The sequence below is a fragment of the Nymphaea colorata genome, chromosome 4 (assembly GCF_008831285.2).
Source record: "Nymphaea colorata isolate Beijing-Zhang1983 chromosome 4, ASM883128v2, whole genome shotgun sequence".
NCBI lineage: Eukaryota > Viridiplantae > Streptophyta > Magnoliopsida > Nymphaeales > Nymphaeaceae > Nymphaea > Nymphaea colorata.
In genome coordinates, this window is record NC_045141.1 from 1913542 (window position 1) to 1939279 (window position 25738).

The window sequence follows — 25738 nt, forward strand, 5'->3', positions numbered from 1 at the left end:
CCTCCAGGATATGAGGAACCTGGAAAATGTTGCAAGTTAAGGAAAGCTTTATATGGGCTCAAGCAATCTCCTCGAGCATGGTTTGAACGACTTAGACTTGTCATGAGACAATGTGGATACCATCAAGGGAATGGAGATCATACACTCTTTGTGAAGAGAAATAAACAAAAGGTTACTATTTTGTTGGTATATGTTGATGATATGATGTGATGATGAAGATGAAATAATTAAGTTAAAGAAATTGTTGGCGATCGAGTTTGATCTCAAGGACTTTGGTAAGTTGAAATATTTTCTTGGCATTGAAATTGCTAGGTCTGGGACTAGCCTCGTGCTAAATCAACGGAAGTACACCTTAGATTTGTTAAACGAGACCGGGAAATTAGGGTGTAGACCAGCTTCTACTCCTCTAGATGCTGGCATAAGCTAAGTCTTAGAGATGGGGAGCCTCTCTGTGAAGAGGCCAAAAGAAGATATCAATGTCTTGTAGGGAAGTTGATTTATCTTACTCTCACTAGACCTGATATTACTTTTGCTATGAATGTGATGAGTCAGTTCATGCATGCTCCCACGGATGCCCACTTGAAGGTTGTTGATAGGATCTTGTGCTACTTGAAGAGAAATCATGGCAAAGGTCTTTTGTATGTCAAGCAAGATACTCTTGGGATTGAAGGTTATTCAGATGCAGACTGGGCAGGTTGTATTGACACTAGGAGGTCCACCTCTGGCTATTGTATCTATTTGGGAGGGAATCTCATAGCGTGGAGAAGTAAAAGGCAAGATGTGTGTTCTCGTTCCAGTGCTGAAGCAGAATACAGAGCAGTGGCTATGGGAGTTTCAGAGCTTTTGTGGCTAAAAGTATTGTTGATGGATATTGGTATAAAGGTTGAAGAACCAATGAAGATGTATTGCGATAACAAGTCTGCAATCAACTTGGCCAACAACCCTGTGCTTCATGACAGAACAAAGCATGTTGAGATTGACCGACATTTCATTCGAGAGAGAATTGATGCTAAAGAACTTGTACTTCTTTACATGAGATCTGAAGACCAAACAGCTGATGTTCTGACGAAAGCTCTATCTTCAACTTCATTCGAGAGAAATGTATCCAAGTTGGGCATGTTTGATATGTATGCCTAGGTTGAGGGGGAGTGTTGAAGTATGTTAGACGGGTCTCGGGACCGGGTCCGGATCCATACCCGATCCATCTTGTAGCCCTTTTTGGGCCTTACTTAAGTCGTGTAACCCTAATCCTTATGGAAAATGAAATCTTAAGAGAGAGAGAGAGTCTGGCGGCTTGTGGGCATCCAACTCCTCCTCATCCGTGGTTTTTTTCCTCTTGTTGAGGGTTTTTCCACGTTACATCGTGTTCCTTGTATTCTCTTTCTCTGTGCTCATGTTTCTACAGTAAGGTTTTCTACACCTTAGCATGTTAAGCTAGTCGATGGCAAGGTGTCCCCTATTATGGGCGGCAGTGTTGTTAGACTTCCACACTTGGGCACCATTACAAGTGTTATATGCTTCATGTCTTCTAGTTAATCTATTATTTGTTAGGAAATTGGTTAGTGACTTAGAGTGCATATTAATTTTTTATTCTGGTTCATGTTCTTTTCATGACTTACAAACTGGGAAGATGATTGGTGGTGGCCATGAACATGAGGGAGTCTTTTTCCTATACACCCCTGTTGATGTTGCTACATCTTCCTTCACATTGAATACCTCTTCTTTCCAGTGGCATCTCAGATTAGGTCATCCATCTATGTCCAAACTTTGTCGAGTGTTTTCAAATATTTCTGCATCAGAGTCTTTTCAATGTTATGCTTGCCAATTAGTCTAACATACACAGAGTAGTTACCATCCGTGTCAGAGTCCTTTTGATCTTCATGTGGATGTATGGGACCCAACAGGGTTGCTTTTAGGTCTTGTTTTTGGTATTATCTTGTTTTGGTTGATGATTTCACTAGAGTTTGTTGGGTCTTCTTACAGAAAAGATCTGAACTTATTTGTATTGTTTAGAAATTTATCATGAAATAAAAACTCAGTTTGATTCTATTGTAAAAAATGTGATTCTATTGTAAAAAATGTTCACACTGATAACCCTCTTGAATTCAAATCTTCAGTTGGACTTTGATTTACGCCGATCATGGAATTTGGCTACAATATACTTGTCCACACACATCTCAACAAAATGGTGTTGTCGAGCACGAACATCTGCAACTCCTCAATGTGGCACGAAATCTCATATTGCATACTCATATGCCAACCTATTTTTGGGGTGATGCCATTTTTACCGCATGTTACTTTACTAATTAATGCACTTCGTCAGCCATCTGATAACGCATTCCCATTCAAATATTATATCCAGATCGGCCGTTATTTCACATACCAACCAAAGTATTTGGATGCACCTGTTCATTGGATATTCGCCCAACAAAAAGGATATTGATGCTTTGACCCCTAGACGAAGGAGTTTTTAGTGCAGATGTCACATTCTTTGATTCTCGTCCTTACTTCTCCTCTTTGAGTCCCTCTGTGTATGAGATGTCGGTTTCTATTCTTTTATTCCTCCAGTGTCACTGGAGTCTGTTTCATCCCCTCTACCTATGCTTTGTGATCAGTTCCTTGATCCTCCATTAGTCTACTCTCGCTGTTAGGTACTCCCTCCAAACCGTCCACCAGTCTTCTCCGGAGGTAAGTTTTAATGATAAGACTGACTCAAACATAAGTGATGACTACCTTGCTGATGATCTTCCTATTGTTATTCGCAAAGGACAGAGAGTGTACTATGCACCCAATTTCTAACTCTGTTTCTACTGACTATGTGAGTACGAGTTTGGTGCAGTTTGATCAAGCTATGTCTAGTCACACTATTCATTCTTCTCACCATCAGGCCTTATTAGACTCACGGTGGAAGCATGCCACACAGGATAAAATGGATGCTCTTATCTCTAGGAAGACTTAGGACCTGGTTGATCTACCGATGGATTGTGATATTGTTGCCTCAGGTTCTGCTCAATCTGGGGAAGAGGTTGGATAGTCGGTGTAGAACTACACGCCGGCGATCGTTGATCGAGGAGGACATCCTGGCGACTCAATACAGTCTGCGAAGCGCCAAGGGCAAGGGAGTAGCCCAGTCTGACGAGATGGGTACATCCCAGGGTCAGGAAGACTTGGCCGGGGTGGTGAACAAGCTGGTTGCCGACGTAACTACTCATGAAGAAGCGTTGGGCAATGCAGTTGAGTCCTTCAGAGAAATGAAGGACGAGATGAAGATCCTGCGGGATCAAATGGCCGATCTCGTGGCCATGAATCGGTCACTTACTGACATAGTGACCGCACTGCAAGCTGAAGTCAAGGAACTTCAAATAAAGAACCGCACACTACAGCGACAAATCTCTGTAGGTGGAGGTGACGATCGCCTAGCGAGGGTCGACATTCAGAGGCCAGCAAAATACAGTGGAAATTGGGATAGTCGAGTGATCGACAATGTTTTATTCCAAGTGGAATACTACCTGGATCTGCAAGGCGTGGTGGGGGATGACCTTCAGGTCAAGACAGCGGCTATGTTGCTTGAGGGCGATACTGTGGCATGGTGGAGAAGAAAACAACTCGACATTCAAAAGGGGATCTGCACAATAGACACTTTCGATGATTTTCAGCGAGAGTTGAAAACTTACTTCATGCCTCCGAATGCGACACGCCATGCCTATCGAATGGTCAGTGAATTAAAACATACGGGATCCTTGCGAGATTATGTGTGGGCCTATCAGAGTCTCATGTTAGAGATCAACTGAGCTGGTTTATTTTGGGACTTCAGTCGTGGGCACAATCTGAAGTGGAAAGGAGTAATCCGGAGACTTTGGAGGATGCTTATGTGGTAGCAGAACGCTTGGCCGATACCCAGCGCAAGAGGTACACTAACACTTTCAAGCCCTCGAAGAAGCCTGACCATGGAGGAAAGAAAGTGGATCGACATGATCGTAAAGATGAATCATCGACTCAACATCAAGTCAAGAGGAGGACTTTCTTTCGCAAAAATGACAACCCTCAGAATAGAGTGTTGAAATGTTGGTTTTGCGATGGTAGTTACTTGGCAAGGCAATGTCCGAAGCGTCTAAACAGAAACAATCAAGCAAACTCTTCAAGACAATCTGCTAGTGCGATACAAGGTGAAGAAGGGGAAGGACCAAAGATGGGTGCACTTCAACTTCTTAACACCCTAAAAAGGGAGGAGAAAACGAAGGTGACAACGACACCTTCCAATGAGCTCATGTACCTAGAGATCTTGGTAAATGGAAGACCTACTATGGCCATGGTAGACACGGGTGCCACGCGTAACTTCGTCTCAGATGAGGAGGCGAGGAGATTGGGTCTCACCCTTGAGAAGGGAGAGTTACACATGAAGGTAGTGAACTCAGAGACAAAACCCATCCACGGTGTAGCCCGGGATGCGGTTGTGAAGATTGAGAGTTGGTAAGAAAGAGCCAACTTCTCGGTGGTCCCGATGGATGATTTCCGGATGATCCTAGGAATGGAGCTCCTCAGTACAATGAAGATGGTTCCGATGGCGCACCTGCGCAGTATCAGTATCATGGATGAGAAGTCTCCTTGTATGGTTCCAACAATATCGGTTAAGAGGGATAAGGGTAAGGCCGCAATGATATCTGCTCTTCAGTTGAAGAAAGGCCTAATACACGGTGAAGGGACGTACTTGGTGGCAATAAGGGAAGTGACTAATGACTCCCCTAGTCTGGTCCCAGAGGCGCTTGCGCCTGTCTTAGCGGAATTCGCAGGAACAATGCCTGCGGATCTCCCTAGACGGCTGCCACCTCGACGTGAGGTGGATCATGCCATATAACTCATTCCTGGTGCCAAACCCCCGGCAATGGCACCTTATCGGATGGCCCCTGCAGAATTGAAAGAACTTTGGCGATAGTTGGACGAGATGTTAGTTGGAGGTATAATTAGACCCTCCAAAGCTCCTTTTGGTGCACCAGTGTTGTTCCAAGCAAAACATGATGACTCCAAAAGGCTATGTGTGGATTATCTAGCGTTGAACAAGGTGTACCCCTTACCTTTGATTCTATGTGACACGGATACGGCAGTTTGGGTCACGTACCGGTGTCGACACGTGGATCCCAACACGTGGATATGGCTGGATACGTTTTGGATCGGGTCTGGGTCAGACCCGATCCAAACCACTTTCATAACCCAATTTTCTTTTTAAACCTCGTTTTCTTTTTACGCCTTACCCTCGACGGTCGACCTGCCTTTACCCTCGATGACTTCCGTGGCAGCACAGTTCGGCAATGGCGGGCGACGACCTCCGGCGGCATCCGGTGGCGTCCGGCGGTAGCCGGCGACAGAGAGGTAAGTGTTTTTTCTTTTCTTTTCGATATTAGAAGTTAGGGTTTCAACTTTCATTTGGGGATTTTTAGATTGGGTATTTCTTGCCGATTTGGGGATGTTTTGGTTTGAAGATTGGACGGTTAAGGATCCTATTCTTCAATGCTATGTGCGATATTTTCTTTTTTTTGTTTGATTTTGGGATTTGGGGATTTTGCTGATTTGGGGATTTTGTCGATTTGGGGATTTTGCCTTCGTGTTGTTGATGATGCTAGATAATGATGAATACGTGATAATAACAATCAAGTGAGATAAGCAGGTTCAGCTACATAGTCGATCGCAGCTAGATATTATAGATGAACTCGGCTATTGCTCGGAAATTAATGATTCTAGCATCCAATCTAGATGGCATTAACATATAAAATGTTAATTTTAGAAGTTTATGACATGATTGTATGCATATATATTGTGAAATGCATATATTTTGGCTACATGACAGATATACGATATTGAAGGAGTTGAAAATTCTTTTAGACATGAATGAACTGCTTCTGCTTTTTTATCTATGAAGGTTTAGTACGATCATTTACCATTCTTGAACAAGTTTTCAGCCTTCCTTCTGCTTCTGATGTTTTGTGACTGCATGTTTATACTTTGTCAGTTTGTTGTATTGTTTTATTTCATAAATTTTATGTTCATTATATGTTTTTTCCATCTTTTTATTATGTTTAATGTAGTATGGCGAGCAAAGGAAAAACAGTGTCTCAGTCTCAACCTTCAAGTTGTGGTTCTGGATCAGCTACGTCTATTGCACAGCCACCATCATGGTCATACGTGAAAATAATGGGGAAACCTCCTGGAGGTGGTGGAAATGCTTTTTTTAAGTGTAGTTTTTGTGAGGTTGAGTTCAATGAATCATATACAAGAGTGAAAGCACATCTGTTAAAAATCAGTCAAAAAGGAATTCAACCATGTAAAGATATCAGTAAGAGACTTTGGGTCAGTTGAAGAAAGAACAAAAAGCCTTTGAGAATAAGAAAAGCACATCATCTGGATTTGGTTACATTGACATTGCTTCAATTTTACATGATGATGCTCAGAATCCTCCCAAAAAAAAGAAAAGTTGTTGATGTTCATCAAAAATCAGGATTCATTTAGTTTACAAGGACGGCGAGAATTAGATCTGAAAGTGGTGACATTTTTTTATGCTAATTGCATATCATTTAATGTAGCTAGAAGTCCATATTGGAGAGACTTAGTTACATCTATTGCAAATTCTAACTTGACTGGGTATGTTCCCCCTAGTTCTGAAAGGCTTCGCACTGTACTACTAGAACAACAGATGACTCGAGTGAACAAATTGTTAGAGTATCAAAAGTTCACTTCGGATCGGCACGGAGTTTCTATTGTTTCTGATGGCTGGACAGATTTGCAACGACACCCTCTTATTAATTTCATTACAACTTCAGCAAATGGACCAATTTTCTTGGAAGCAATAGATGCATCTGGTGAATATAAAAGTGTTGAGTATTTGAAAGGATTGTTTATGGAAATAATTGAAGAAGTGGGGAAAGATAAGGTTGTTCAACTAATTACAGACAATGCACCTGTATGCAGAGCGGCTGGTATTGCGATAGAAAAGGAGTACCCTCATATCTTTTGGACTCCTTGTGCAGTTCATAGCTTAAATTTGGCTCTAAAGAGTATATGCAATCCACCAAGTAAAGAGCAAGATCCTCATGCTTATGAATTATGTTCATGGATTGAAGACTTGGAAAAAGATGTGAGGAACATCAGAAGTAAATCATCAACATGCACTTTCCATTTATAACAAGCATTCTGATCTAAAATTATTAAGAGTTGCAGAGACACGTTTTGCATCTCTAATTGTTATGGTCAAAAGGATAAAAGTGGTGAAAAGTGCATTGATCAGTATGGTACTGATGATGATTGGAGTTTCTACCGTGCTGATGATGATGACAAAGCTCAAGCAATCAAAAGATTGATTCTTGAAGACAAGTGGTGGGATCAAATCTTTTATTTCTTGCATTCACAAAGCCGATCTGGGAGATGTTGAGAGTTCTTGATTGTGATAATTCAGCATTGCACCGTGTGTATGAGATGTGAGACACTATGATTGAAAAAATTCAAGAGGTTATTTTTAAGCATGAGAAAAAAAATATTGCACTTGAAGATTCAACATTTTTTGATCATGTGCATAGAATATTGATTGAGATGGGATAAAAGTAGCAATCATCTTCAATGCATGGCACATACATTAAATCCTAAATATTATGGAAAAAAGTGGCTTGCACGGGGTGTTGGAAGAACCCCACCACATCTGGATCCAAAATTATCAACAAACAGATTGGCATGTATTAATAGGATTTTCATTGATGTACATCAAAATCGCCGAGCTAATAATGAGTTTGAAAGGTTTTCTACTGGAATTGGAGAAGATGTAGGTGCAACTGCAGACAAAGATGATTATCCATCTATATCTGGGTGGATTAAACATGGATGTGCTTATCCTACTCTTCAATACCTTGCTTTCAGATTGCTAGTTCAACCTGCTACATTTTCATGCTGTGAGAGAAATTGGAGTACATATTCACAAATCCACACTATAAAACGAAATAATCTCACAAGCAAACATGCAGAAAATCTGGTTTATGTGCATTCTAACCTTCTACTTCTATCACAAAACAAAGAAGAATATAGATAAATTAAGTATATGATTTATTGATTTAGATGTTTCTCTTCTTATTCGCTAATATCATAATAATTACAATTTTTTTGTCTTGTAGGGAAGGAGAAACTAAAGATTGGGACGTGAATGTTGAGGACTTTAACTTAGAACAATAGAATGAACTTGAAGTTGTTAATTCAAGATTCGAAGAACCTTGTATTCCATCAACATCTTCTATTGTGGAAGAAGAGGAGATTCAGGAGAACGATGATTTGGGCATTGATGATGACTAGAATGATGATGAACAATGTTTTGTGATGAACAATGTTTTGTTTGAGACTTTCTTTCTTATCAATTATGACTTATGAGTTATGAGATTGGTGATGAACAAACAATGTTTTGTTTGAGACTTTCTTTCTTATGATTTATGAGATAGTAAAAGTGAATTATTAATTTCATGTTTTTTTTATTATCATTTTTAAAATTTTTGAATATAATATTCGCCGTGTCCGCGTATCCTAAAATTTTAAAACTTGCCGTGTCCGCGTACCTGTACCCATAGGATAACTGTACCCGTATCCGTGTGATATAGCTTTGATTGCAGATCTGTTTGATCAACTAGGCAGAGCTCGAGTATTTTCCAAGCTGAACCTCAGATCGCGATATTGGCAAGTTCGGATTGTTGACGGTGACGAGCCGAAGTCAACCTGTGTCACTCGCTACGGTGCCTTTGAATTCTTGGTAATGCCGTTCGGGTTGACGAATGCCCCAACCACTTTTTCGACTCTAATGAACAAGATATTCTATCCGTACTTAGATAAGTTCATGGTAGTCTATCTTGATGATATTGTAGTGTACAGCGGCTCAATGGGAGATCATGTGGAACACCTGCGGACAATGTTCAAGGTGTTGGAAGAAAACAAGCTCTATGTGAAGCGCGAGAAGTGCTTATTTGGCCAACAAGAAATCAGTTTTCTCGGTCATGTAGTGGGTAAAAGACAGCTGCGAATGGACACAGAAAAGGTGAGGGTTATCCAGGACTGGAAACCGCCAACCAATGTACCGAAGTTGCGTTCTTTTCTCGGCTTGGCGAACTACTATCGGCGATTCATTGAGGGGAATTCTTTGATAGCTGTGCCTCTCACTGATTTACTGAAGAAGAACCAGACTTCGGCTTGGGAAGGACTTGAAGAAGATGCCTTCGAGAAATTGAAGAGGGCCCTGACGCAGGACCCTGTGCTCAGGTTATCCGACCACTCGAAGAAGTTTGAAGTCCACTCAGATGCATCAGATTTTGCTGTTGGCGGAGTGCTGATGCAGGAAGGTCACCCGATTGCCTATGAAAGCAGAAAACTTAAGGACGCAGAGCGTCGGTATTCTGTTCATGAAAGGGAGATGACGACCATTATCCACTGTCTCCGTACATGGAGGCACTATTTGTTGGGAAGTCAATTTGTGGTAAAGACTGATAACGTAGCCACAAGTTACTTCCAGACTCAAAAGAAGTTGAGCCCGAAGCAAGCCTGATGGCAGGAATTCCTTGCGGAATTCGATTTTGCCTTGGAGTACAAGGCAGGAAGAACCAACGTCGTAGCCGATGCACTGAGTCGGAAGGCAGCTACTCGGACAGCATCATCCGAAGCACAACTTGAGAGTGCTCTTCTCGGGTGGATTCGAGAAGGCATGAAGCAGGACCCTGTGACCAAGCACTTGGTCGAGACAGTTGAAGCGGGAAAAACGCGACGATTCTGGTTGCGGGATGGACTTTTGATGGCAAAGGGCGGGTGTCCGTACCTAGATGGGGCAACCTTTGGCGAGAATTGTTGAAGGAATGCCATGACTCGTTGTGGGCTGGCCATCCTGGCCAAGAGCGGACGCTGGCGCTCCTCGAACGTGGTTACTATTGGCCACAAATGCGCGATGATGTTGAAGCATATGTGAAAACATGCTTGTTTTGTCAGCAGGACAAGGGAACGAATCAGAAGCCTGCCGGTCTCTTGGAGCCTCTTCCTATTCCGGAATGTCCGTGAGAATGCCTCTCCATGGACTTCATCGTCAGCTTACCCAAAGTTGACGGCTTCATCTCCATCCTTGTGGTTGTGGATAGATTTTCGAAGTATGCCACCTTCATCCCAGTCTCGAAGGAATGTCCTGCAGAAAAGACAGTGGAGTTATTTGTGAAGCATATAGTCAAGCACTGGGGCGTGCCGAAAAGCATTGTCAGTGATCGGGACGCTCGCTTCATAGGAAAGTTCTAGCGCGAAGTATTTCGTTTGCTGGGTTCAGATTTATTATTCTCAACGAGTTTCCACCCACAAACAGATGGCCAGATAGAACGGATCAACAGATTGTTGGAACAATACCTTCGACACTATGTCAACGCAAATCAAAAGAATTGGGTGAAATTGTTGGATGTAGCTCAATTTTGCTACAATTTACAGAAGAGCGAGTCTTCTGGACATAGTCCGTTCGAGATAGCCACTGGACAACAACCGTTGATGCCTCATACCCTTGCAGCCCAAGAAAAGGGATGGCCTACTTTTGCCTACCAGTTCGTTCGCAATTGGCAAGAACAGACGGAGATGGCTAAGGCGTTCTTACATAAGGCTGCTAAGAAAATGTAGAAGTTTGCGGATCGGAATCGAAGGCCAATGGAATTCCGAGTTGGTGACCAAGTCCTCGTGAAGTGGATAGGCGAACAAAATCAAACCTGGGAGTATGCCTTCCGTATGAAGCAGCGCTACTCGTTGGAAGTCAAAGACTATCATGAAACTAAGTCAGTTTATGGAAAAACCTCAAAAGGTTCATTGGGAAGCTGCATTGATGGTGGCGAGATACTTAAAATCAGTCGTGGGGATGTGGTTATGGTTTAAAAAAAGAGGATGTATTGACATAGAAGCCTTTAGTGATGTTGATTATGCAGGGTCTGGATGACAGGAAGTCTATTACAGGGTTTTGTGCGGAATGTGGTTGCCCGGTCTAGTATTGATTCTGAATATAGGGTTATAGCCCAAACTGCAGCTGAAATGTCATGGGTAAGATCAATTCTTTTAGATTTGGGCATGTCAGTGAATCTCCCAATGAAAATGTATTGCGATAACAATGCAGCCACCTATATTGCCAACAACTTTGTTTGCCACAAAAGACCGAAACACATTGAAGTAGACTGCCATTATGTTCGGAACCTAATACAAGGAGTGATTAGTACTATTCATGTCTCATCGGAAGATCAGATGGCTGACATCTTTACCAAGGCTCTTTCCATAGGCGATTTATCGAGGATTTGAGAGAATGTAACAAGCTAAGCATGACTAATATATATGCTCTAGCTTGAGGTGACTAATATATATGCTCCAGCTTGAGGGGGAGTGCTGAACGTCTTTAGTAGTTGTTTTTGAGTTCTTTTAGAATATTAGAAAGTTAGAGAGTGTCTATTTAATGTTCATTCTATTTTGGTTGGACTTACATAATTTTGTTTCTATTAGCCCTAATCCCTTTTAATCTTTAGTTAGGGTAAGTTAATGTAAGTTTCACAATTTTTCTTCTCTCACCGTAACAAGAACAGCAGTAGATATGGATATCCAGCAATCTGATCCATAGCTCCAATTCTGCAAACAGCTAAGAAGAAATGGCAGTCTATATGGGGCGAAAGATACACCAACACAGAGTCAGATTTTGTATAACAAAAACAGATACAGTGTAGGTGGAAATGTTTTTGGCAAACTATATAGAAGCTGACTGCAGATACGAGTTTGGCCGTCCTTTTTATTGTTTTAGCTCACAACTCCTTAGGGAGCTTGTAAGTTGTTTTCTGTTCCATCTGGTTTTGTGCGCGAAGTATCCCTTTTGTTTGTTCAAAATTTCAAATATTATTCATTCCTAATGAAGGTAGGGAGCCTAACTATTGGCCGTTCATTGGAAATATCCCATGGCATGCTTGTCTTTGCTATCGACCAACCAGAAAACTTTGACTAAAGATACACAAACCTTCAATAATTTTATGCATGATTCTTAAAATTCATTACTAAACATAAAATCTACAATGACACAAACTTTCTTTTATTTGCATGTGGACATGCAGCCTTTCCTCATTAGAAAACATCTATTTTAAATGATTTTTTTTTACTTCACTAGACTCTGCACAATCAGTGCATTTCTAGCAAATCGAGTTTGTGGAAGTTGGGTCAATTCAGTTCCATGTGTAAATTTCCTCATACGACTCAATGTATGAGTATGATTGTGAATACATTTGTGGCCTCTTGGCATTGTTTTACTGCTGATTTCATCTCATTTATGTTACCAATATCTTGAAGTATGAGATTCACGTAATGAAGGAGCCTAATAGAATGACCTATATTGATTACACATCTGACCAACTTGCACATCATAGAAAATATTACACAAATTGAGCAGTCTTAGAAGTATTTGATAGGTCAAGAGACTTAAAGATTGTGGTACATTTAGGTCAATATACTAGAAAGTTATCAATGTTCTTAACTATGTGTCAGTCCATCTATCTACTGCAATACTGTACCATATTTCTTTTTAGCTCAATTTCAATGCTTCACTATATCATATATGCTTTGACTTTTTTAATTGTTGCATACATAATTTTTCGTCTTAATTGATGATTAGATGACTTTTTCTAAGTAGGACCTATATAAGTAATCACATATACCATTGACTAGAAATGAAACAAGTTAGTGATAGGTCGAGTGCTTCCAGATCAATTAAAACATTTTTTTCCTTCCTATACTGCTGCAAGTCCTCAACCAACATCGATATAAGTGTATAACTATAACATCGAAAGATACAATAGAACAAGCATAATGCATTTGGGATATCTTTTGATGTTATAGTTATACACTTATATTGATGTTGGGTTGAGGACTTGCAGCAGTATAGGAAGGGAAAAAATGTTTTAATTGATCTGGAAGCACTCGACCTATCACTGGATATACCCTACCACTGGACCTACCACCTGGTGTAGTCTGCCTTCTGTATGTGTTATGCCATTCCCTTTTGCCTTTGAGCTAGCCACGTATGATTGTAGACTAGCATCAATATCCCAATCCTGTTTAATGTTTTGATTGTCGCCCTCAACTTCCTAGTGCTCACCATAGCCCATTTCCGTGTCATTTTTTTTTTCAATCCTTTTTCTCTTTGAAGCAGTAAGCATATCCAGACATTATTGCTGCACATATGGTGGAAGTGTGCAGATACGTGCTAAATGGGCAAATCTGATGGGAAAATTTTCCCTTGAATTGATGATTTCTCCCTCAAATCAACACAATTTCACCTTCAAACTAGCAAATACTCTCCGTTGGTCAACTCTTAAGAGTGTTTGAAAATGTGGAGAGGGGGTTTTAAATCTATTTCAAAATTGGCTCGCTATTTTCACTCGCCGACTCTATTGCAATGTACGGGCTATGTATCACACACTATGTGTGACGCTTACAAGATATACCTCTATTTTAGATATGGAGGTGTAAAAGTTACGATACTTGTAACATTTATCAGGATTTTAGCTAATACATATCCGAAAGGGAATTCATTCCTCTCATTGCTCGTCCTTTTTCAAGGTTTATTTGGAAATGACATTCTAACATGTTACTGACTGGTTTGCAGTTTTGCCATCTTGTGATTGACATGTATGGAGACCCTTAACTTGCTATTCATTTCTACATGTTTCTGAAAGGTTTTGTGTTTGATTTCTCCAGTTTGGGCAGGATTCCATGAGAGAGAGCGTTATGGTGGCAAGTACATCGTAGCTGAGAAACAAGTGAAACAACAAAGGCGTAATCATTTCATAGAGTCGGAAAATTCTGTAGTTGAGGAACGTGAGAGCAGGAAAGAGTCTTTTGACTTCTTTGGCAATGGGAATAGTAATTGTGAAGTTGATGATTCTCATTCTGGCATGTTGAATGTATTGTTTCAGATGTAAACGTGTGCTTTGGTGTGTGTGCATCTTAAAGGTGTGAAATTTACCTTTAACTTTTGAATGATGGCAAAGCGATGGACTTCCCAAGGGCATTTCTAAGTCATCTCTTCTGATGCATGCATTTTAGTCACTTTGCAACATGAAGCCTGGTGCAACATCAAGCCTTGTGAAAGATGAAATGCCTGGTAGAATGGACGTCTGCTTTTATGTGTGCATCTTGAAGGTATGAAATGTACCTTCAACCTCTGAGACTTTCAATGGGCATTTCTAATGATATCCAACGTGAGACCTTACGTCTCAGTCAGTTTGCAATACGAACGGTAGTAAAAGAGGCAATGCCTGGTCGAAATCCTGATTTTGCAACTCTCTTTCGCCAGAACATTGTTAATGGTTTCACGTTCAGGGAAGGAAATCTCTAATTCCATTTTACAGACCACTGTAACTTAATTTTCAAAGTTTCTTAAAAACCCTTTTCACTGTGCTTACCCTACCCTTTGCTATTAGGGTTGCACATTGGCTAGGTCTAGCCTCGGTCAGACTTGTGTGAGTCTTGGCCTGTCTTGGCGATTTGAGGAGAGAGCGAAATAGCCCTCACTTCACCCTATCCTCATGGTTTAGGGAGACTTGGGTAGGAAGTGTGACACTTGCTAATTAAAGTGCAGTGCATTAACCGTTTGCATTCAAAAGGAATAGTAACCATTGACTTGAACAAACAATTAGGTTTTCATCGGCAAGTGAGCTCGACCATCTATGCTATGCCTTAAGGCCATCTATGCTATGCCTTTTGGGCAACTGGGTATGAAGTGGGATACCTGCCACTTAAAGTGTAGTGTATCGACCGTTTGTAGTCAAAAGGAGGGCCACAAACTTGAACAAACAATTAGGTAATTAGGTTTTCATCGACAAGTGAGCTCAACCAGCTACGTTATACCTTTTGGGCAACCCATTGTCATTTGAATCAATGTGTTTGTCAATACAAAAATGCAAGTTCTTTTGTAATAAAACAATGGTCCTTAACCCTTGAGTACTGTGTTGATCTCACATGATTGCACCTTTGTTTGAATTGATCCGCCTATTAGTACGAGGGCATAAATAAGGCATTAGGGGTCCTTCATTTTGATGCTTCCAACTAGTGAATCCACTTAAACAATGATGAAAGTACCTTTTTTGGTATATAGGAGCGGCTTAGGACCGCATTAACTAACTATAGCATGACGTCTAGCTACACCAATCAAATCCTCATCAATCAATCGATGCAAATGACCAGGTACATTGGTAAGAATGGCCATTCCAAAGGTTTCTTGAAAGGCCCATGAGGCAAGAAAATCAGCACACATGTTAGCTTCTCTATACGCATGACATAAGACACACTCTCAATATTGACTCAGCAATTCTTGATACTGCTTCACTATCTAGAATAAATTCATAAGGCTGCACTTCTTTTAGAACTTTATTCACAACTAACAAGGAATCTGATTCTACAATAACTTTACGAAAGCCATGTTCCCAAACTAATTTCAAACCATGAAGAATAGCAATAAGTTCAGCCTTAGTTATATGACCATACCCCGCATGACAAGTGAAGCCAAATGACCATTCTCTATTATCATTGTGAAATAAACTACCGGCAGCTAAGTCTCCTGGATTTGTTCTAGCAGCTGCATCAACATTCAACTTATCAAAACCCAAGGGAGGTGACATCCATGCAATAAAGTTTCGAATTTTTTGTTGGGATAATCGAAGTTGGGTCATATGGTTTCTGAACTCTCCAACTGAAGCAACTATGTGGAATAAAACATCATCAGGCCAGAAAAATCTCTCTTCAAATAAAAGTCGATTCTGCCATCGCCAAATATGCCAACAAGCGAAGCAAAAGAAATAAACCAAGGAATCATATCGTTAACCGAAAAGCAATGCCTAGAAATATTATTCCTCAGCCAAACTTCTAAAGTAGAAGTATTAAACTCTAACAATTTAGCTCCATGAAGATAGGCCCATATAGCTTGAGAAGAACTACAATTCCAGATGACATGTAGAGTATTTTTCTCAAGAGCACCACACCGAGGGCAAGCTGCAGTAGTCAAAATATTTCGATATACACAAGCAGATCTAGTAAGAAGACGATTATGAAATAATAACCAAATAAAAAACTTGACTCGAGGGGAATATCTAGTTTCTGCAGTTTAGACAAGATGCCATCTATGTGAACACCAGCAGTAAGCAACTTATAAGTAGAGAAAACAGAGAAGTTGCCATCGGCTGAAACTTGCCAAAAATTTCTAACTTGATCATCCTGTTGAAGCTGCACAAACGAAAGCTCATCCCTAATATCAGTGGGCAAAAGCGCTAACAACTGCTCACTCCAATTATTGTTATAAACATAGTCCTTAACATGTTTAGTTTGTTCCTCTTTTAGACAAATTAACATTACAACACTCTAGTAAAGACTTATCACCAAGCCATTTATCTTTCCAAAACAAGATTTTTGATCCATCACCTACAATTCAAGCACAACCTTGATGAACAAGAGATTTGGCTTATTTATGAGAATGATGAAAGTGCTTTTCATTATAGTGAAATAAGTAAAACTTTTTCAACCCCTTATTGGACCATGAAACCCATCATCGAAAGACCCCTTGCAAAACCTTCAACAGTAGAACCCACACATTTTCACTAAACAATCGTTGTTGTTGGAGTACCTCAAACAATCATGAAGGTTCAGTTACTTACCACCATTGGGAACATGGGTGTGTCTCATCCATTTCCATAGTGTCACCTTATTATTACTCATCTAGTCTCTTAGTTCTAGTGTGTTTTATTTATTTTTGGTTGCCTTGTTATTTTTGTCTAATTTTGCTGTGGAAATAGTTTTACTATGGGAACTCATAAATCTATCATTACTTATGTTCACGAGGTTATCATATGACATAATAAATAGGTACATAGAAAATCTCCAGTGCATTGCTATGTTTGCCATGGTACATTTTATTAAACAATCATTCAAATCTTAACCTGCCGCTCTTGCTGTATGGATAACTTGCTTTTTGTATGATATGTACTTGACTTGCCATTAATACATTTTATGAAAAGTTTGTCGGAGCTAAATTGCTGGAATGAGTTGCTTTTGTTAGGTGTAGCAATACAATGCTAGAGAATATATTAAATACTTTGAGGGCATCACAATTTGAAAATGAATCCTCTAAAACTTGAGTGCATTACTATGTTCAATGATATATTAAGTCATCATTCTTACATTTCATAAAACTAAATCATCAAAGTCCAACTTGTTGATCTCATAGTATGATGCGGTCCCAACAAAAATGCATCTGCTACCACCTATTGATACTTGGCCGCATACAATTGAGCTTTCTTTTACCTCATCTTCTACATCGAGACATTTTCTAGCAATGAATTTGGTTACCCCCTAACAAATTCTAGTTGCATGCTCCTGTACTGCGAGCAAAGAATCAAGTAGGGCTGGGCATCGGGCCGGGCCGGGCTGGCCCGGCTCGATAAAAAAGTCCATTATTAAGCCCAGATAGTTTATCGGGTCAGCCCGATACCCGGTCCGTTAATAATTGGGCTGGGCCGGGCCTATAATTAATCGGGCCTCGGGCTTGAGAGCAAGCTCGAGGCCCGGCCCGGGCCGATTATAAGTTAACGCTGCCCGAGTCCAACACATCAAATGTTCAGTTCTGTTCACATAATGAAGGTTCAACATCAGTACATAATCGTCAAAGGCATCGAGTCAATCAGTAAAGTGCGGCTGAAATGGAAGGGTGAAAGGAACCCTGATGCGTCTCTCGCTGCCCAACCTAGACAGTTCTCTTCGGCACTTGTAGAAGCTGACATCCTTCCAAACTACCCAACTAACAAAGCAACAAAAACAGAAACATATGAGACCTTGAAAAGAAACAACACTAGTTGGTGACCATATGGTGGTTTCTCACAACGTTCAGCTTCGTTCCCAAAGGGCAGGGCAGCTACGCAGTAATGTAAAAGCATGTTTTCGGCTCGTTTTTTTGTGCCTCGTGTTCGCGTTAGGGCTTCAAAAGATGACTATGAGGATCTGGAAGAAAGGGTTTGGGTTGCCAAGCAATCCAGGTGGCCGGCGGAGCCGCGGATGTTGAGCATAGAGAAAGGCGATGAGTTGAACAGAGGAACAAAGGAGAGTCTGTGAGAGGCGATGAATGAACATTGAAAATTTTGAAACCGACGGAACCCTAAATCCCTAACATATGTTGGGCTTCTCGGGCCCCCGACTAACAAAATTTGAAGCCCGGGCCTGACCCATTTATTATCGGGCCGGGCCGGGCACAATAATATTGGCCCGTTAATATCTATTTCAAGGCCCGGGCCCAGACTCGAGTCGGGCCGGGTGCCGGGTACCCGGCGGCGGCCCGGCCCGGTGCCCAGGCTTAGAATCAAGCCCTTCTAGAACTATCGACGGTTGTCCTGCATCATAGTCCTTAACATTTAGAGCCATCTTGGCCGAGCTTTGCCTTGCTCTCCCAGCCAAGACTAGCTGAGCCTGGCCTGTCCATCCTAGTCTAGCCGACATGGCAGAGCCCAAATAAGCCTTACTAGCTGAGCCTAGCCGAACTGCCTTACAGTGCCTACCCAAGATACGGTAGCCACACCCTGCTCAGCCATTCTCGTAGATCAACCGACCACCCTAGCTGGGTCTCAACTATTGGGGCTAGGGCCATACCTAGGTGACCCCATCGGGACCTAGTTGGTTCATGGATGGTGCACCCAGCTTAGCCCGGATCCAAAATCAGTTGAGTTCTCAGGATGGCTAGGCCAGGCCCTCTCACACACAGACAATGGCTAGTCTAGGCTCCACCATGGCCCAGGTTGACTCGGCCCAATTAGCCCACAAGTCAAGCCAGCCTTGCCAGGCACGGTCTGGCCAGCAACTAGACCAACTAGCACCCAAGGCTCACCCAGCTCGTTGTAGACTCAATGCGCCCAGCCCACATTGTGTTAGGACCATGATGATAAGCGAACTAGGCCTGGTTAATGCCCAATTGCGTTATATATGTCAAACCCTTGGGCTGAAGTCAACCTGGCAACTTTGGGTGCTTGGTCCGGGCTCAGGTAGTCTGGTCAAAGCTAGCCAGCCATGCTGGACCATCCATCACCCTCGAAAGTTGTCCAAACCAACTGACAACCTCTACCATGGCCAAACACACAGCCAGGCACGGCCATTTGGTGCACCTTGCCATGTTGGACCAGCTAGTGGATTGGGATGCTGTCCTAGCCAGTGAAGAGGCAAGATCCAGCCCTGCCGCTCAAACTTTTCTAGCGCTAACAAGTCAGCTGTCCCTACCCAATCTATAGGCCACATAGGCAAGGCCTACAAACGTGGGCAGGTCATCTTCCCGACATGCTTCCCTATCCAATCCTGTGCCATTCTGTATGGAGTCAATAGGGCCCAGCCTAGTCAATGTCATCATGGACCAATCCCTACCCCAGGATGCTGCCCCAGCTAATCGGTGCCTACCAGCATCCAGTGAGTGCCACCTTAGGTCTTCCTCATCAGCATGTTAGCCCTAACTGCACCCCCTTTTTCTCTCTTCTTTATTGTGTATTTAAATGACTTGATGTTCATGTATGAGGCATCAAAAAATGTTCTGGAACCTATTTGATTTTGGGAGGGAAGACCCTCACCTGCCATTGTTTACATGCAAATTTTTTCAATTTTACATGAAAACTGTAATAAATGGGATATCATTACATGCACACGCCTTCATTCCATGTGCAGGATTCCAAGAGATAGGACCCGATCTATTGGTACAAGGTTTGACTATTCCTGGTGCATTTATCAGGGGCCAACAAACCAATAAATACTAAAATATTTTATTTTGTAAGTCTAAATGTTGTCCAAAACCTATGAAAGCAAACATACCCTAATTTTGAAATCATGCATGTTTTAAAATCAATATAGACCTCACAACAAGAAGTAATATAAAGTCTATTCATGTCCAAATCATCATAGATAAATGCAAATCGATCTCTTGAATCTAATATGATGCATGCAAAAACTAAGTCATGTAGACTTGGAGTCTAGTCTATACTAGGACTAGACCGTAGGGCATGGACCTATTAGGAGAAACTGGATATGAATCCTAGACTTATAATCATGATATGAGAAATTTTATATAATTATTGTTCTAAATTCGAACAAGAGATGTTGGTAGAAGTCAAAATATAATTTCATGTGTTTGAGACTCATGATCCAAAATCCAAGGTTAAAGATTCAGTAAATTTCATCTTGTATTCATGATTGAATCTTTTAAGATTCAAAATTTGAAAGGATACATCCAAATTTGATCATTCGAGGGTTTAAAACATTGTATTTGGGTCGAATTTTGTGGTGTTTGATCCTTGGTTTATGTTCAAATATTCATTTGCTTGGAATTCAATCCAAGATCCAAGATCTGAAATCAAAGATCCAAAATCTAATGTTTGAAATCTGAAATCCATAATCTGAGCTTTATGATTCGAAACTCATATGTGAAATTGATTAAAAATCCAATGTCTAAAATCAAAGACGTAAAATCTAAGACTTGAGATCCACAATAAGAGATCCAGGATGCATAATCCAAGGTCCAAAATCTAATGCTTGAGATCCAAATCCAAGTAGGTTGGACTTGGGTTAATGTCATGATTTAGATCCACATAAGATTTGTGATTTGAATCAAAACTTGGAATTGTGATCCAAAATACAAATGGGGTGGGGGTTAAGTTGGTCAAAATGACTGGGTTCAGTCTTTCCTACATTGGGTTTGAACCTACTTGGGATAAGTTTGACTGTAATAAGTGGGTTTGGTCTCAGTTAAACTCTATAATATACTCATTCATTTCGTATGAAAGAGTGTTTAAAGAAGTTTGACTTGATCTAGGTTATGGGACTAGGTTCATATGTAGTAGGCTCTAGGACCCGTATGAGCTGGATTATAAAGAATTGAGCTGGGTTTGGATTCCATGCTTACATGGCCTAGGGTTTTTGAAATCATTTAAAGAGATTTCTGTTTAAAACATTTTAGAGAAAACTATGATTTGAAATGATTCTTGTATGAGGACTAGGCTAAATTCAGGTTTTCACATACCTGGGTTGAGAGACACATGGTAAGCTACTTGGCTGATCCAGTCTGATTTCAGACAAGTGGTGCATGTGGGTTCAATATAGTTTAGTGCATGTCAAAATAAAATGTGCAATACATGATTAAAGAACAAGAAAGAAAACAATAAACTATATTCTAAATGCATGATCTAAGTAAAACTACATAAGCGGAAACATGAAATTAAAGGAAAGAGACAAGGAAGAGAGGGCACACTTGACCCTTATGCCTACCCTAAAGTCATTATAATAAATCTAATCTAGAAAATAAACATGCTAAACTAAGCAAAAATTAAACTAAACTAAACATGCTAGAAATAGAAAGAAAACTAAACATGCTAAAAAAACTAAACTAAACATGCTAAAAGCAAAAACTAAACTGAAAAAGAACCAAATTGCAAATAAGATAAAAGAAAAGTAAAAAAAAGATATTACTTGAAGTTGGCACCCTAGCTGAGTCTGCTCCCATGACTCTTAAACCGAGTTTGGCTGCCCCTGGCTGAGTGTTAATCTGAACAAAGACTTAGACCAAAACTCTTAAAATTTTAACTTGTTTTGATCTAAACCTTTTTTTTGAGTGTGTAGTGCCAATGATTGGGAGGAGCCCTTGTTATAGGAGAAAGAAGGGGCAAACCCCTTTCTCTCTATCGATAGATGACTAAACTTTCTTCACACTCTCTTGTATCTCTGAACTGAAAACTACAAATTGAAAGCACAATTTAATCAAATTTTGTTCACTGTGATCTCATTTAGACTTCAAATTTGATTTCGGGAAAAGCCATATATGCAGAAGAAATGCTGAGTGATTCTTGATAAAGCATTCAGATTGACATTGAGTGTGGAGGACAAACGACACAAATAAGAAGAGGAGAAAACACAATTTTAAACATTATAAACTTGATATAAATAAGAAATGTTTGTTATGGCCATATATGGATATCAATTTTGATCATGTTTTTGCTAGAGCACTCAACAAAGAATTCTGCATGTTCCAAGTGCTTACGTGAGAATTGACATTAAGCATACAGTGAGAAAATCATGACATATTTTTGAGATATAGTGTGCATTAATATCACATGTGGATCCTAGACCCGGGTTTGATGCTGAGGCTCTTATCCAATAAGTTAGGCTTTACAAAAAATACGTTCATGGTGGTAACTGACCAAAATGTCTTTGTTTTGATTTTGAGTTGAAAGGGGATTGACTTGAACTAAGATTCTAGAATCAAAGAAAATCATAAACAATGAACATGTGACCTATATCCTATGATTATGCAGAAGAATATGGCTAAAAAAGGAAATGACCCTTTTGCCTCTTTGTGTATTTCTAAGAATTTCTTGATCTGATTGAACCGGCCTATGGTCAAGCTCCTAGTAGAGAGAGAAAGACCCAATAACAATCTACAAGTAATGACACTTTTTTTGGGTGAGCCCAAAATAAGTGAAATAAAACTTTCTTTCAATTAAGATAAACTTGTTTGACTTGGTTGAGCTAAAGATCATAGTTTATTGTTTCAATAGCTGATTTGAGCTATAGGGAAGCCGGCTTCAAACTGTGATAACCCTGGTGAACTTTCTCTGACAACTCATGGGGTTATATAAAGCATAGAAACAGCTTAATTGCTCAAATGTAAGCCAGTTCTCAGAATTTTAATGAAAATTTCTACTTTCCAAGTCGAGATGCCAAAATGTAGAGACACAATGGTAATTTTTAGCTTGAACGACCTAGGCGGTCTAGGTCTATGTGTTCAATGTTGGTGTAAAAAGTGCTTGTTCGACTCAGAAACAACCATTTGTTCTTGAAATTTAGTCTTTGAAAATCAAATTGAAAATTTCATGGTGAAGGTAAAATGGTCGTTTGGACTTGTGGTGATTTTGTGTGTTAACACAAATGCCCCTTTTTTGCTCATGAACCTAAAATTATGCTTAGTGGCAAAGACCAAACACTCATCATGAGAATGATGAAATTTTTGAAACCAAACTTTTGTAAGGGAAAATCTATTTTGAAATACATATAAAAAAATGCCCCAATGTGGGAATTGATATGATGCTTGTGAAAATGTTTGAAAATTCTTGTGAAATCTATGCAATAGTGTGCACTAAAGCACGAAAGTATCACATAAAATGTGAGTGCTTATGAAAATGATTGTCAAATTCATGTAATGAAATGCATGTGCTTGTATGCTTGTGTACGCAGAAGTGTGAAAATCTCTCATAAATGTGTGTGCTTGTGAAATGCTTGTAAAATTTATAAAATGGAATGCATGTGCTTGCATGATTGTTGGCATCGAAGCATGAAATCTCACATAAATGTGAGTGCTTGTGAAATTCATGCAATGAAATGCATGTACTTGTATGCATGTTAGCGCCGAAGTGCAAAAATATTACATAAATGCTTATATAAATCTGCGTGTTTGCGAAATACTTGTGGACTTGTAAAATGCTTTTAAAATTTGATAGTTCCTTTGCTTATATCTCTTGTATCTTGTAAGCACTTATATAATTTCATTTACTACAAGGACAGATTGTTTTAGCTAATGTTATGAGACTCATTTGAAACGAATATTCTTTCATTTCCACATGATAAGCTAGGAAGAGTCACTCTCTATGTCACAGCATTTCTTTTATCATCAGAGAATTTCTTTGATTTGATTGTGATTGGTTTTCTAGAAAGACAATGTTGCTAATTTTGTTCTTGAAGTTGGTATTTTTTGGCTGTCTTGTTCTTCTTTTCTTGATATTTCAGGCTGACCTTAGGGAAAATACTTTATCACCCAACAGACTACTACAAGGCTCATTTTCTTTGATGATCATGTAGCTTTGTCATGTGTAATGTTATGTCTATTAGGCTTTCTACTGAACCCTTGTAATGAGTTTTGAGTCGGTAGCTCTCAGACCAGTTGGCCATAGGGTACCAAGTATAGCCTTTGAACTTACTTGCTCGAGCTTAGAAGACTTTATAAGACATAACTTGATAAATGTTCATAGATCATACAATTTTGTAAAATAAATGTGAATCAACTTTACGCATACCTGACACTTTTGAGTACTGATTTGGTAGAATAACTACATTCTCCCTGAGCCCATCTCTCAATACTCTTTCTGTTTTTATGTTTTGCCTATTTTGCTTGGGTCAACTCGGTCTCTTGTTCTCTAATTGATTCTTCATAAGGTCATGTTTTTTCTAGGGGGTCAAAGTCAATGACATTTCCTAAACTTTGATGCCCTCTACTTCCTTGAACTCTCTTCATGGCTTATATAATGTGGTATTCTCAATACTTTTATCTTTTGACAGTCATAAAATCATTGGATGAAAATTTCTTGTTCTTTTAAAGAAACTAAAGCCATTAAGTGCTTGCAATACAATATGATATCTTGTTTGAAATAATTATCAAACTTGAAGTACTTGTTTTAAACTGTGCACCAAAGTGTGAAAATATGCACAAAAATGCAAAATTTCATATTAAAATGTGAGTGCCTATATGCTTGTAGGTATCATACAAATACAAGTGCTTGTGGATCTTGTATGCTATACAAGTGCTTGTGGGTCTCATATGAACACAAGTGTCTAGGCGCATGAGAATATGAGTGCATGTGGGTCACATACGAATACGACTGCTTGTGGGTCCACTATAAGTATGAGTGTTTGTGAGCATATAAAATGCTTGTAGAGATTTAAAACTTGTATGTATCAAAGCACTAAAATATGTGTCGGAGCACGGAAATGGTGTTCCAAACCACAAAATTACTTGTGAAAATTTGTTACATCGAAGTGCAAAAACTTATAATGAAGTTGGGAGACTTGTGTGCACTTTGTAGGAAATTAGGAAACTTGTACACTCCAAGGTGAAAAATTTAGAAAACCTATTTGCACCAACATGCAAAACATTGAAGACTGCGTGCATCGAAGTGCGAAATTTGAAAAACCATGTATCAAATGCCTGAAAACTTGAGACTCAAAAAAATAAGAAAAATTGATATATATTTGGATGTGAATATCGATTGCTCCTGGATTTTGAAATTTTCCTTGTTGAAAAGCATTTTGTAGCCATCACCTTATTCTTGTCACACACACACACACACACACACACACACACACATATAGATATATATATATATATATATATATATATATGCCCCAATGTAAAGGGCGGTGAAGAAATGCATGAGATAGAAGTCTGACCACCAAGGAATAAATTGCATGCAAGAATATAAAGATGCTTGGATATGAAAGCAGAATAAACTTTTATTGCTCAAGACATTGTAGAGGGGACCCCATTGTCCTTGTAGTGCTTGGAAAAATAAAAAATGATGCTGTAACAAATTCAAGTTAGGCCCCAACATCCTCCTCAGGAATTGCTTCCTCCACCATAATCCGCTTCTCAATGCAATCTTGCATGAGGTGTTTGATAGGAATAATCCTCGGTACTATGGCCAAGACTTTTGTGAAACTTGCAGAATTGATGCTTGTTTTTCCCTTTTGTCTTTGTGCAGTTAGCTACCTTGGGGGGCTTGCAAAACCCCTCTGCAAGAAGATATTCCCAAATTTCCTCCCTCTTTTGCTCAAGTGGGGTGAATGCTCTATTATTTGTCCAACCTAGATATTTCTTGCTGCTGCCATTTGATATTTCTTATCCGAT

The 25738-nt window shown here is 39.9% G+C and overlaps 1 protein-coding gene across 2 annotated transcripts in view; it reads left to right on the forward strand.

The window, feature by feature from the left end:
• The window catches only part of LOC116252143 (uncharacterized), a 33253-nt gene extending 19188 nt beyond the window's left edge, over nucleotides 1–14065 (forward strand). The window contains exon 4 of one of the 2 annotated variants that reach the window (XM_031626227.2): nucleotides 13753–14065. In XM_031626227.2, the coding sequence (XP_031482087.1) occupies nucleotides 13753–13976 (224 nt within the window). In that variant the 3' untranslated portion in view covers nucleotides 13977–14065. Of the gene's footprint in view, nucleotides 1–8150; nucleotides 8335–13752 lie in introns of those variants that run through there. The other variant, XM_031626228.2, reaches the window with a different exon arrangement.
• Nucleotides 14066–25738: the final 11673 nt, after the last annotated feature.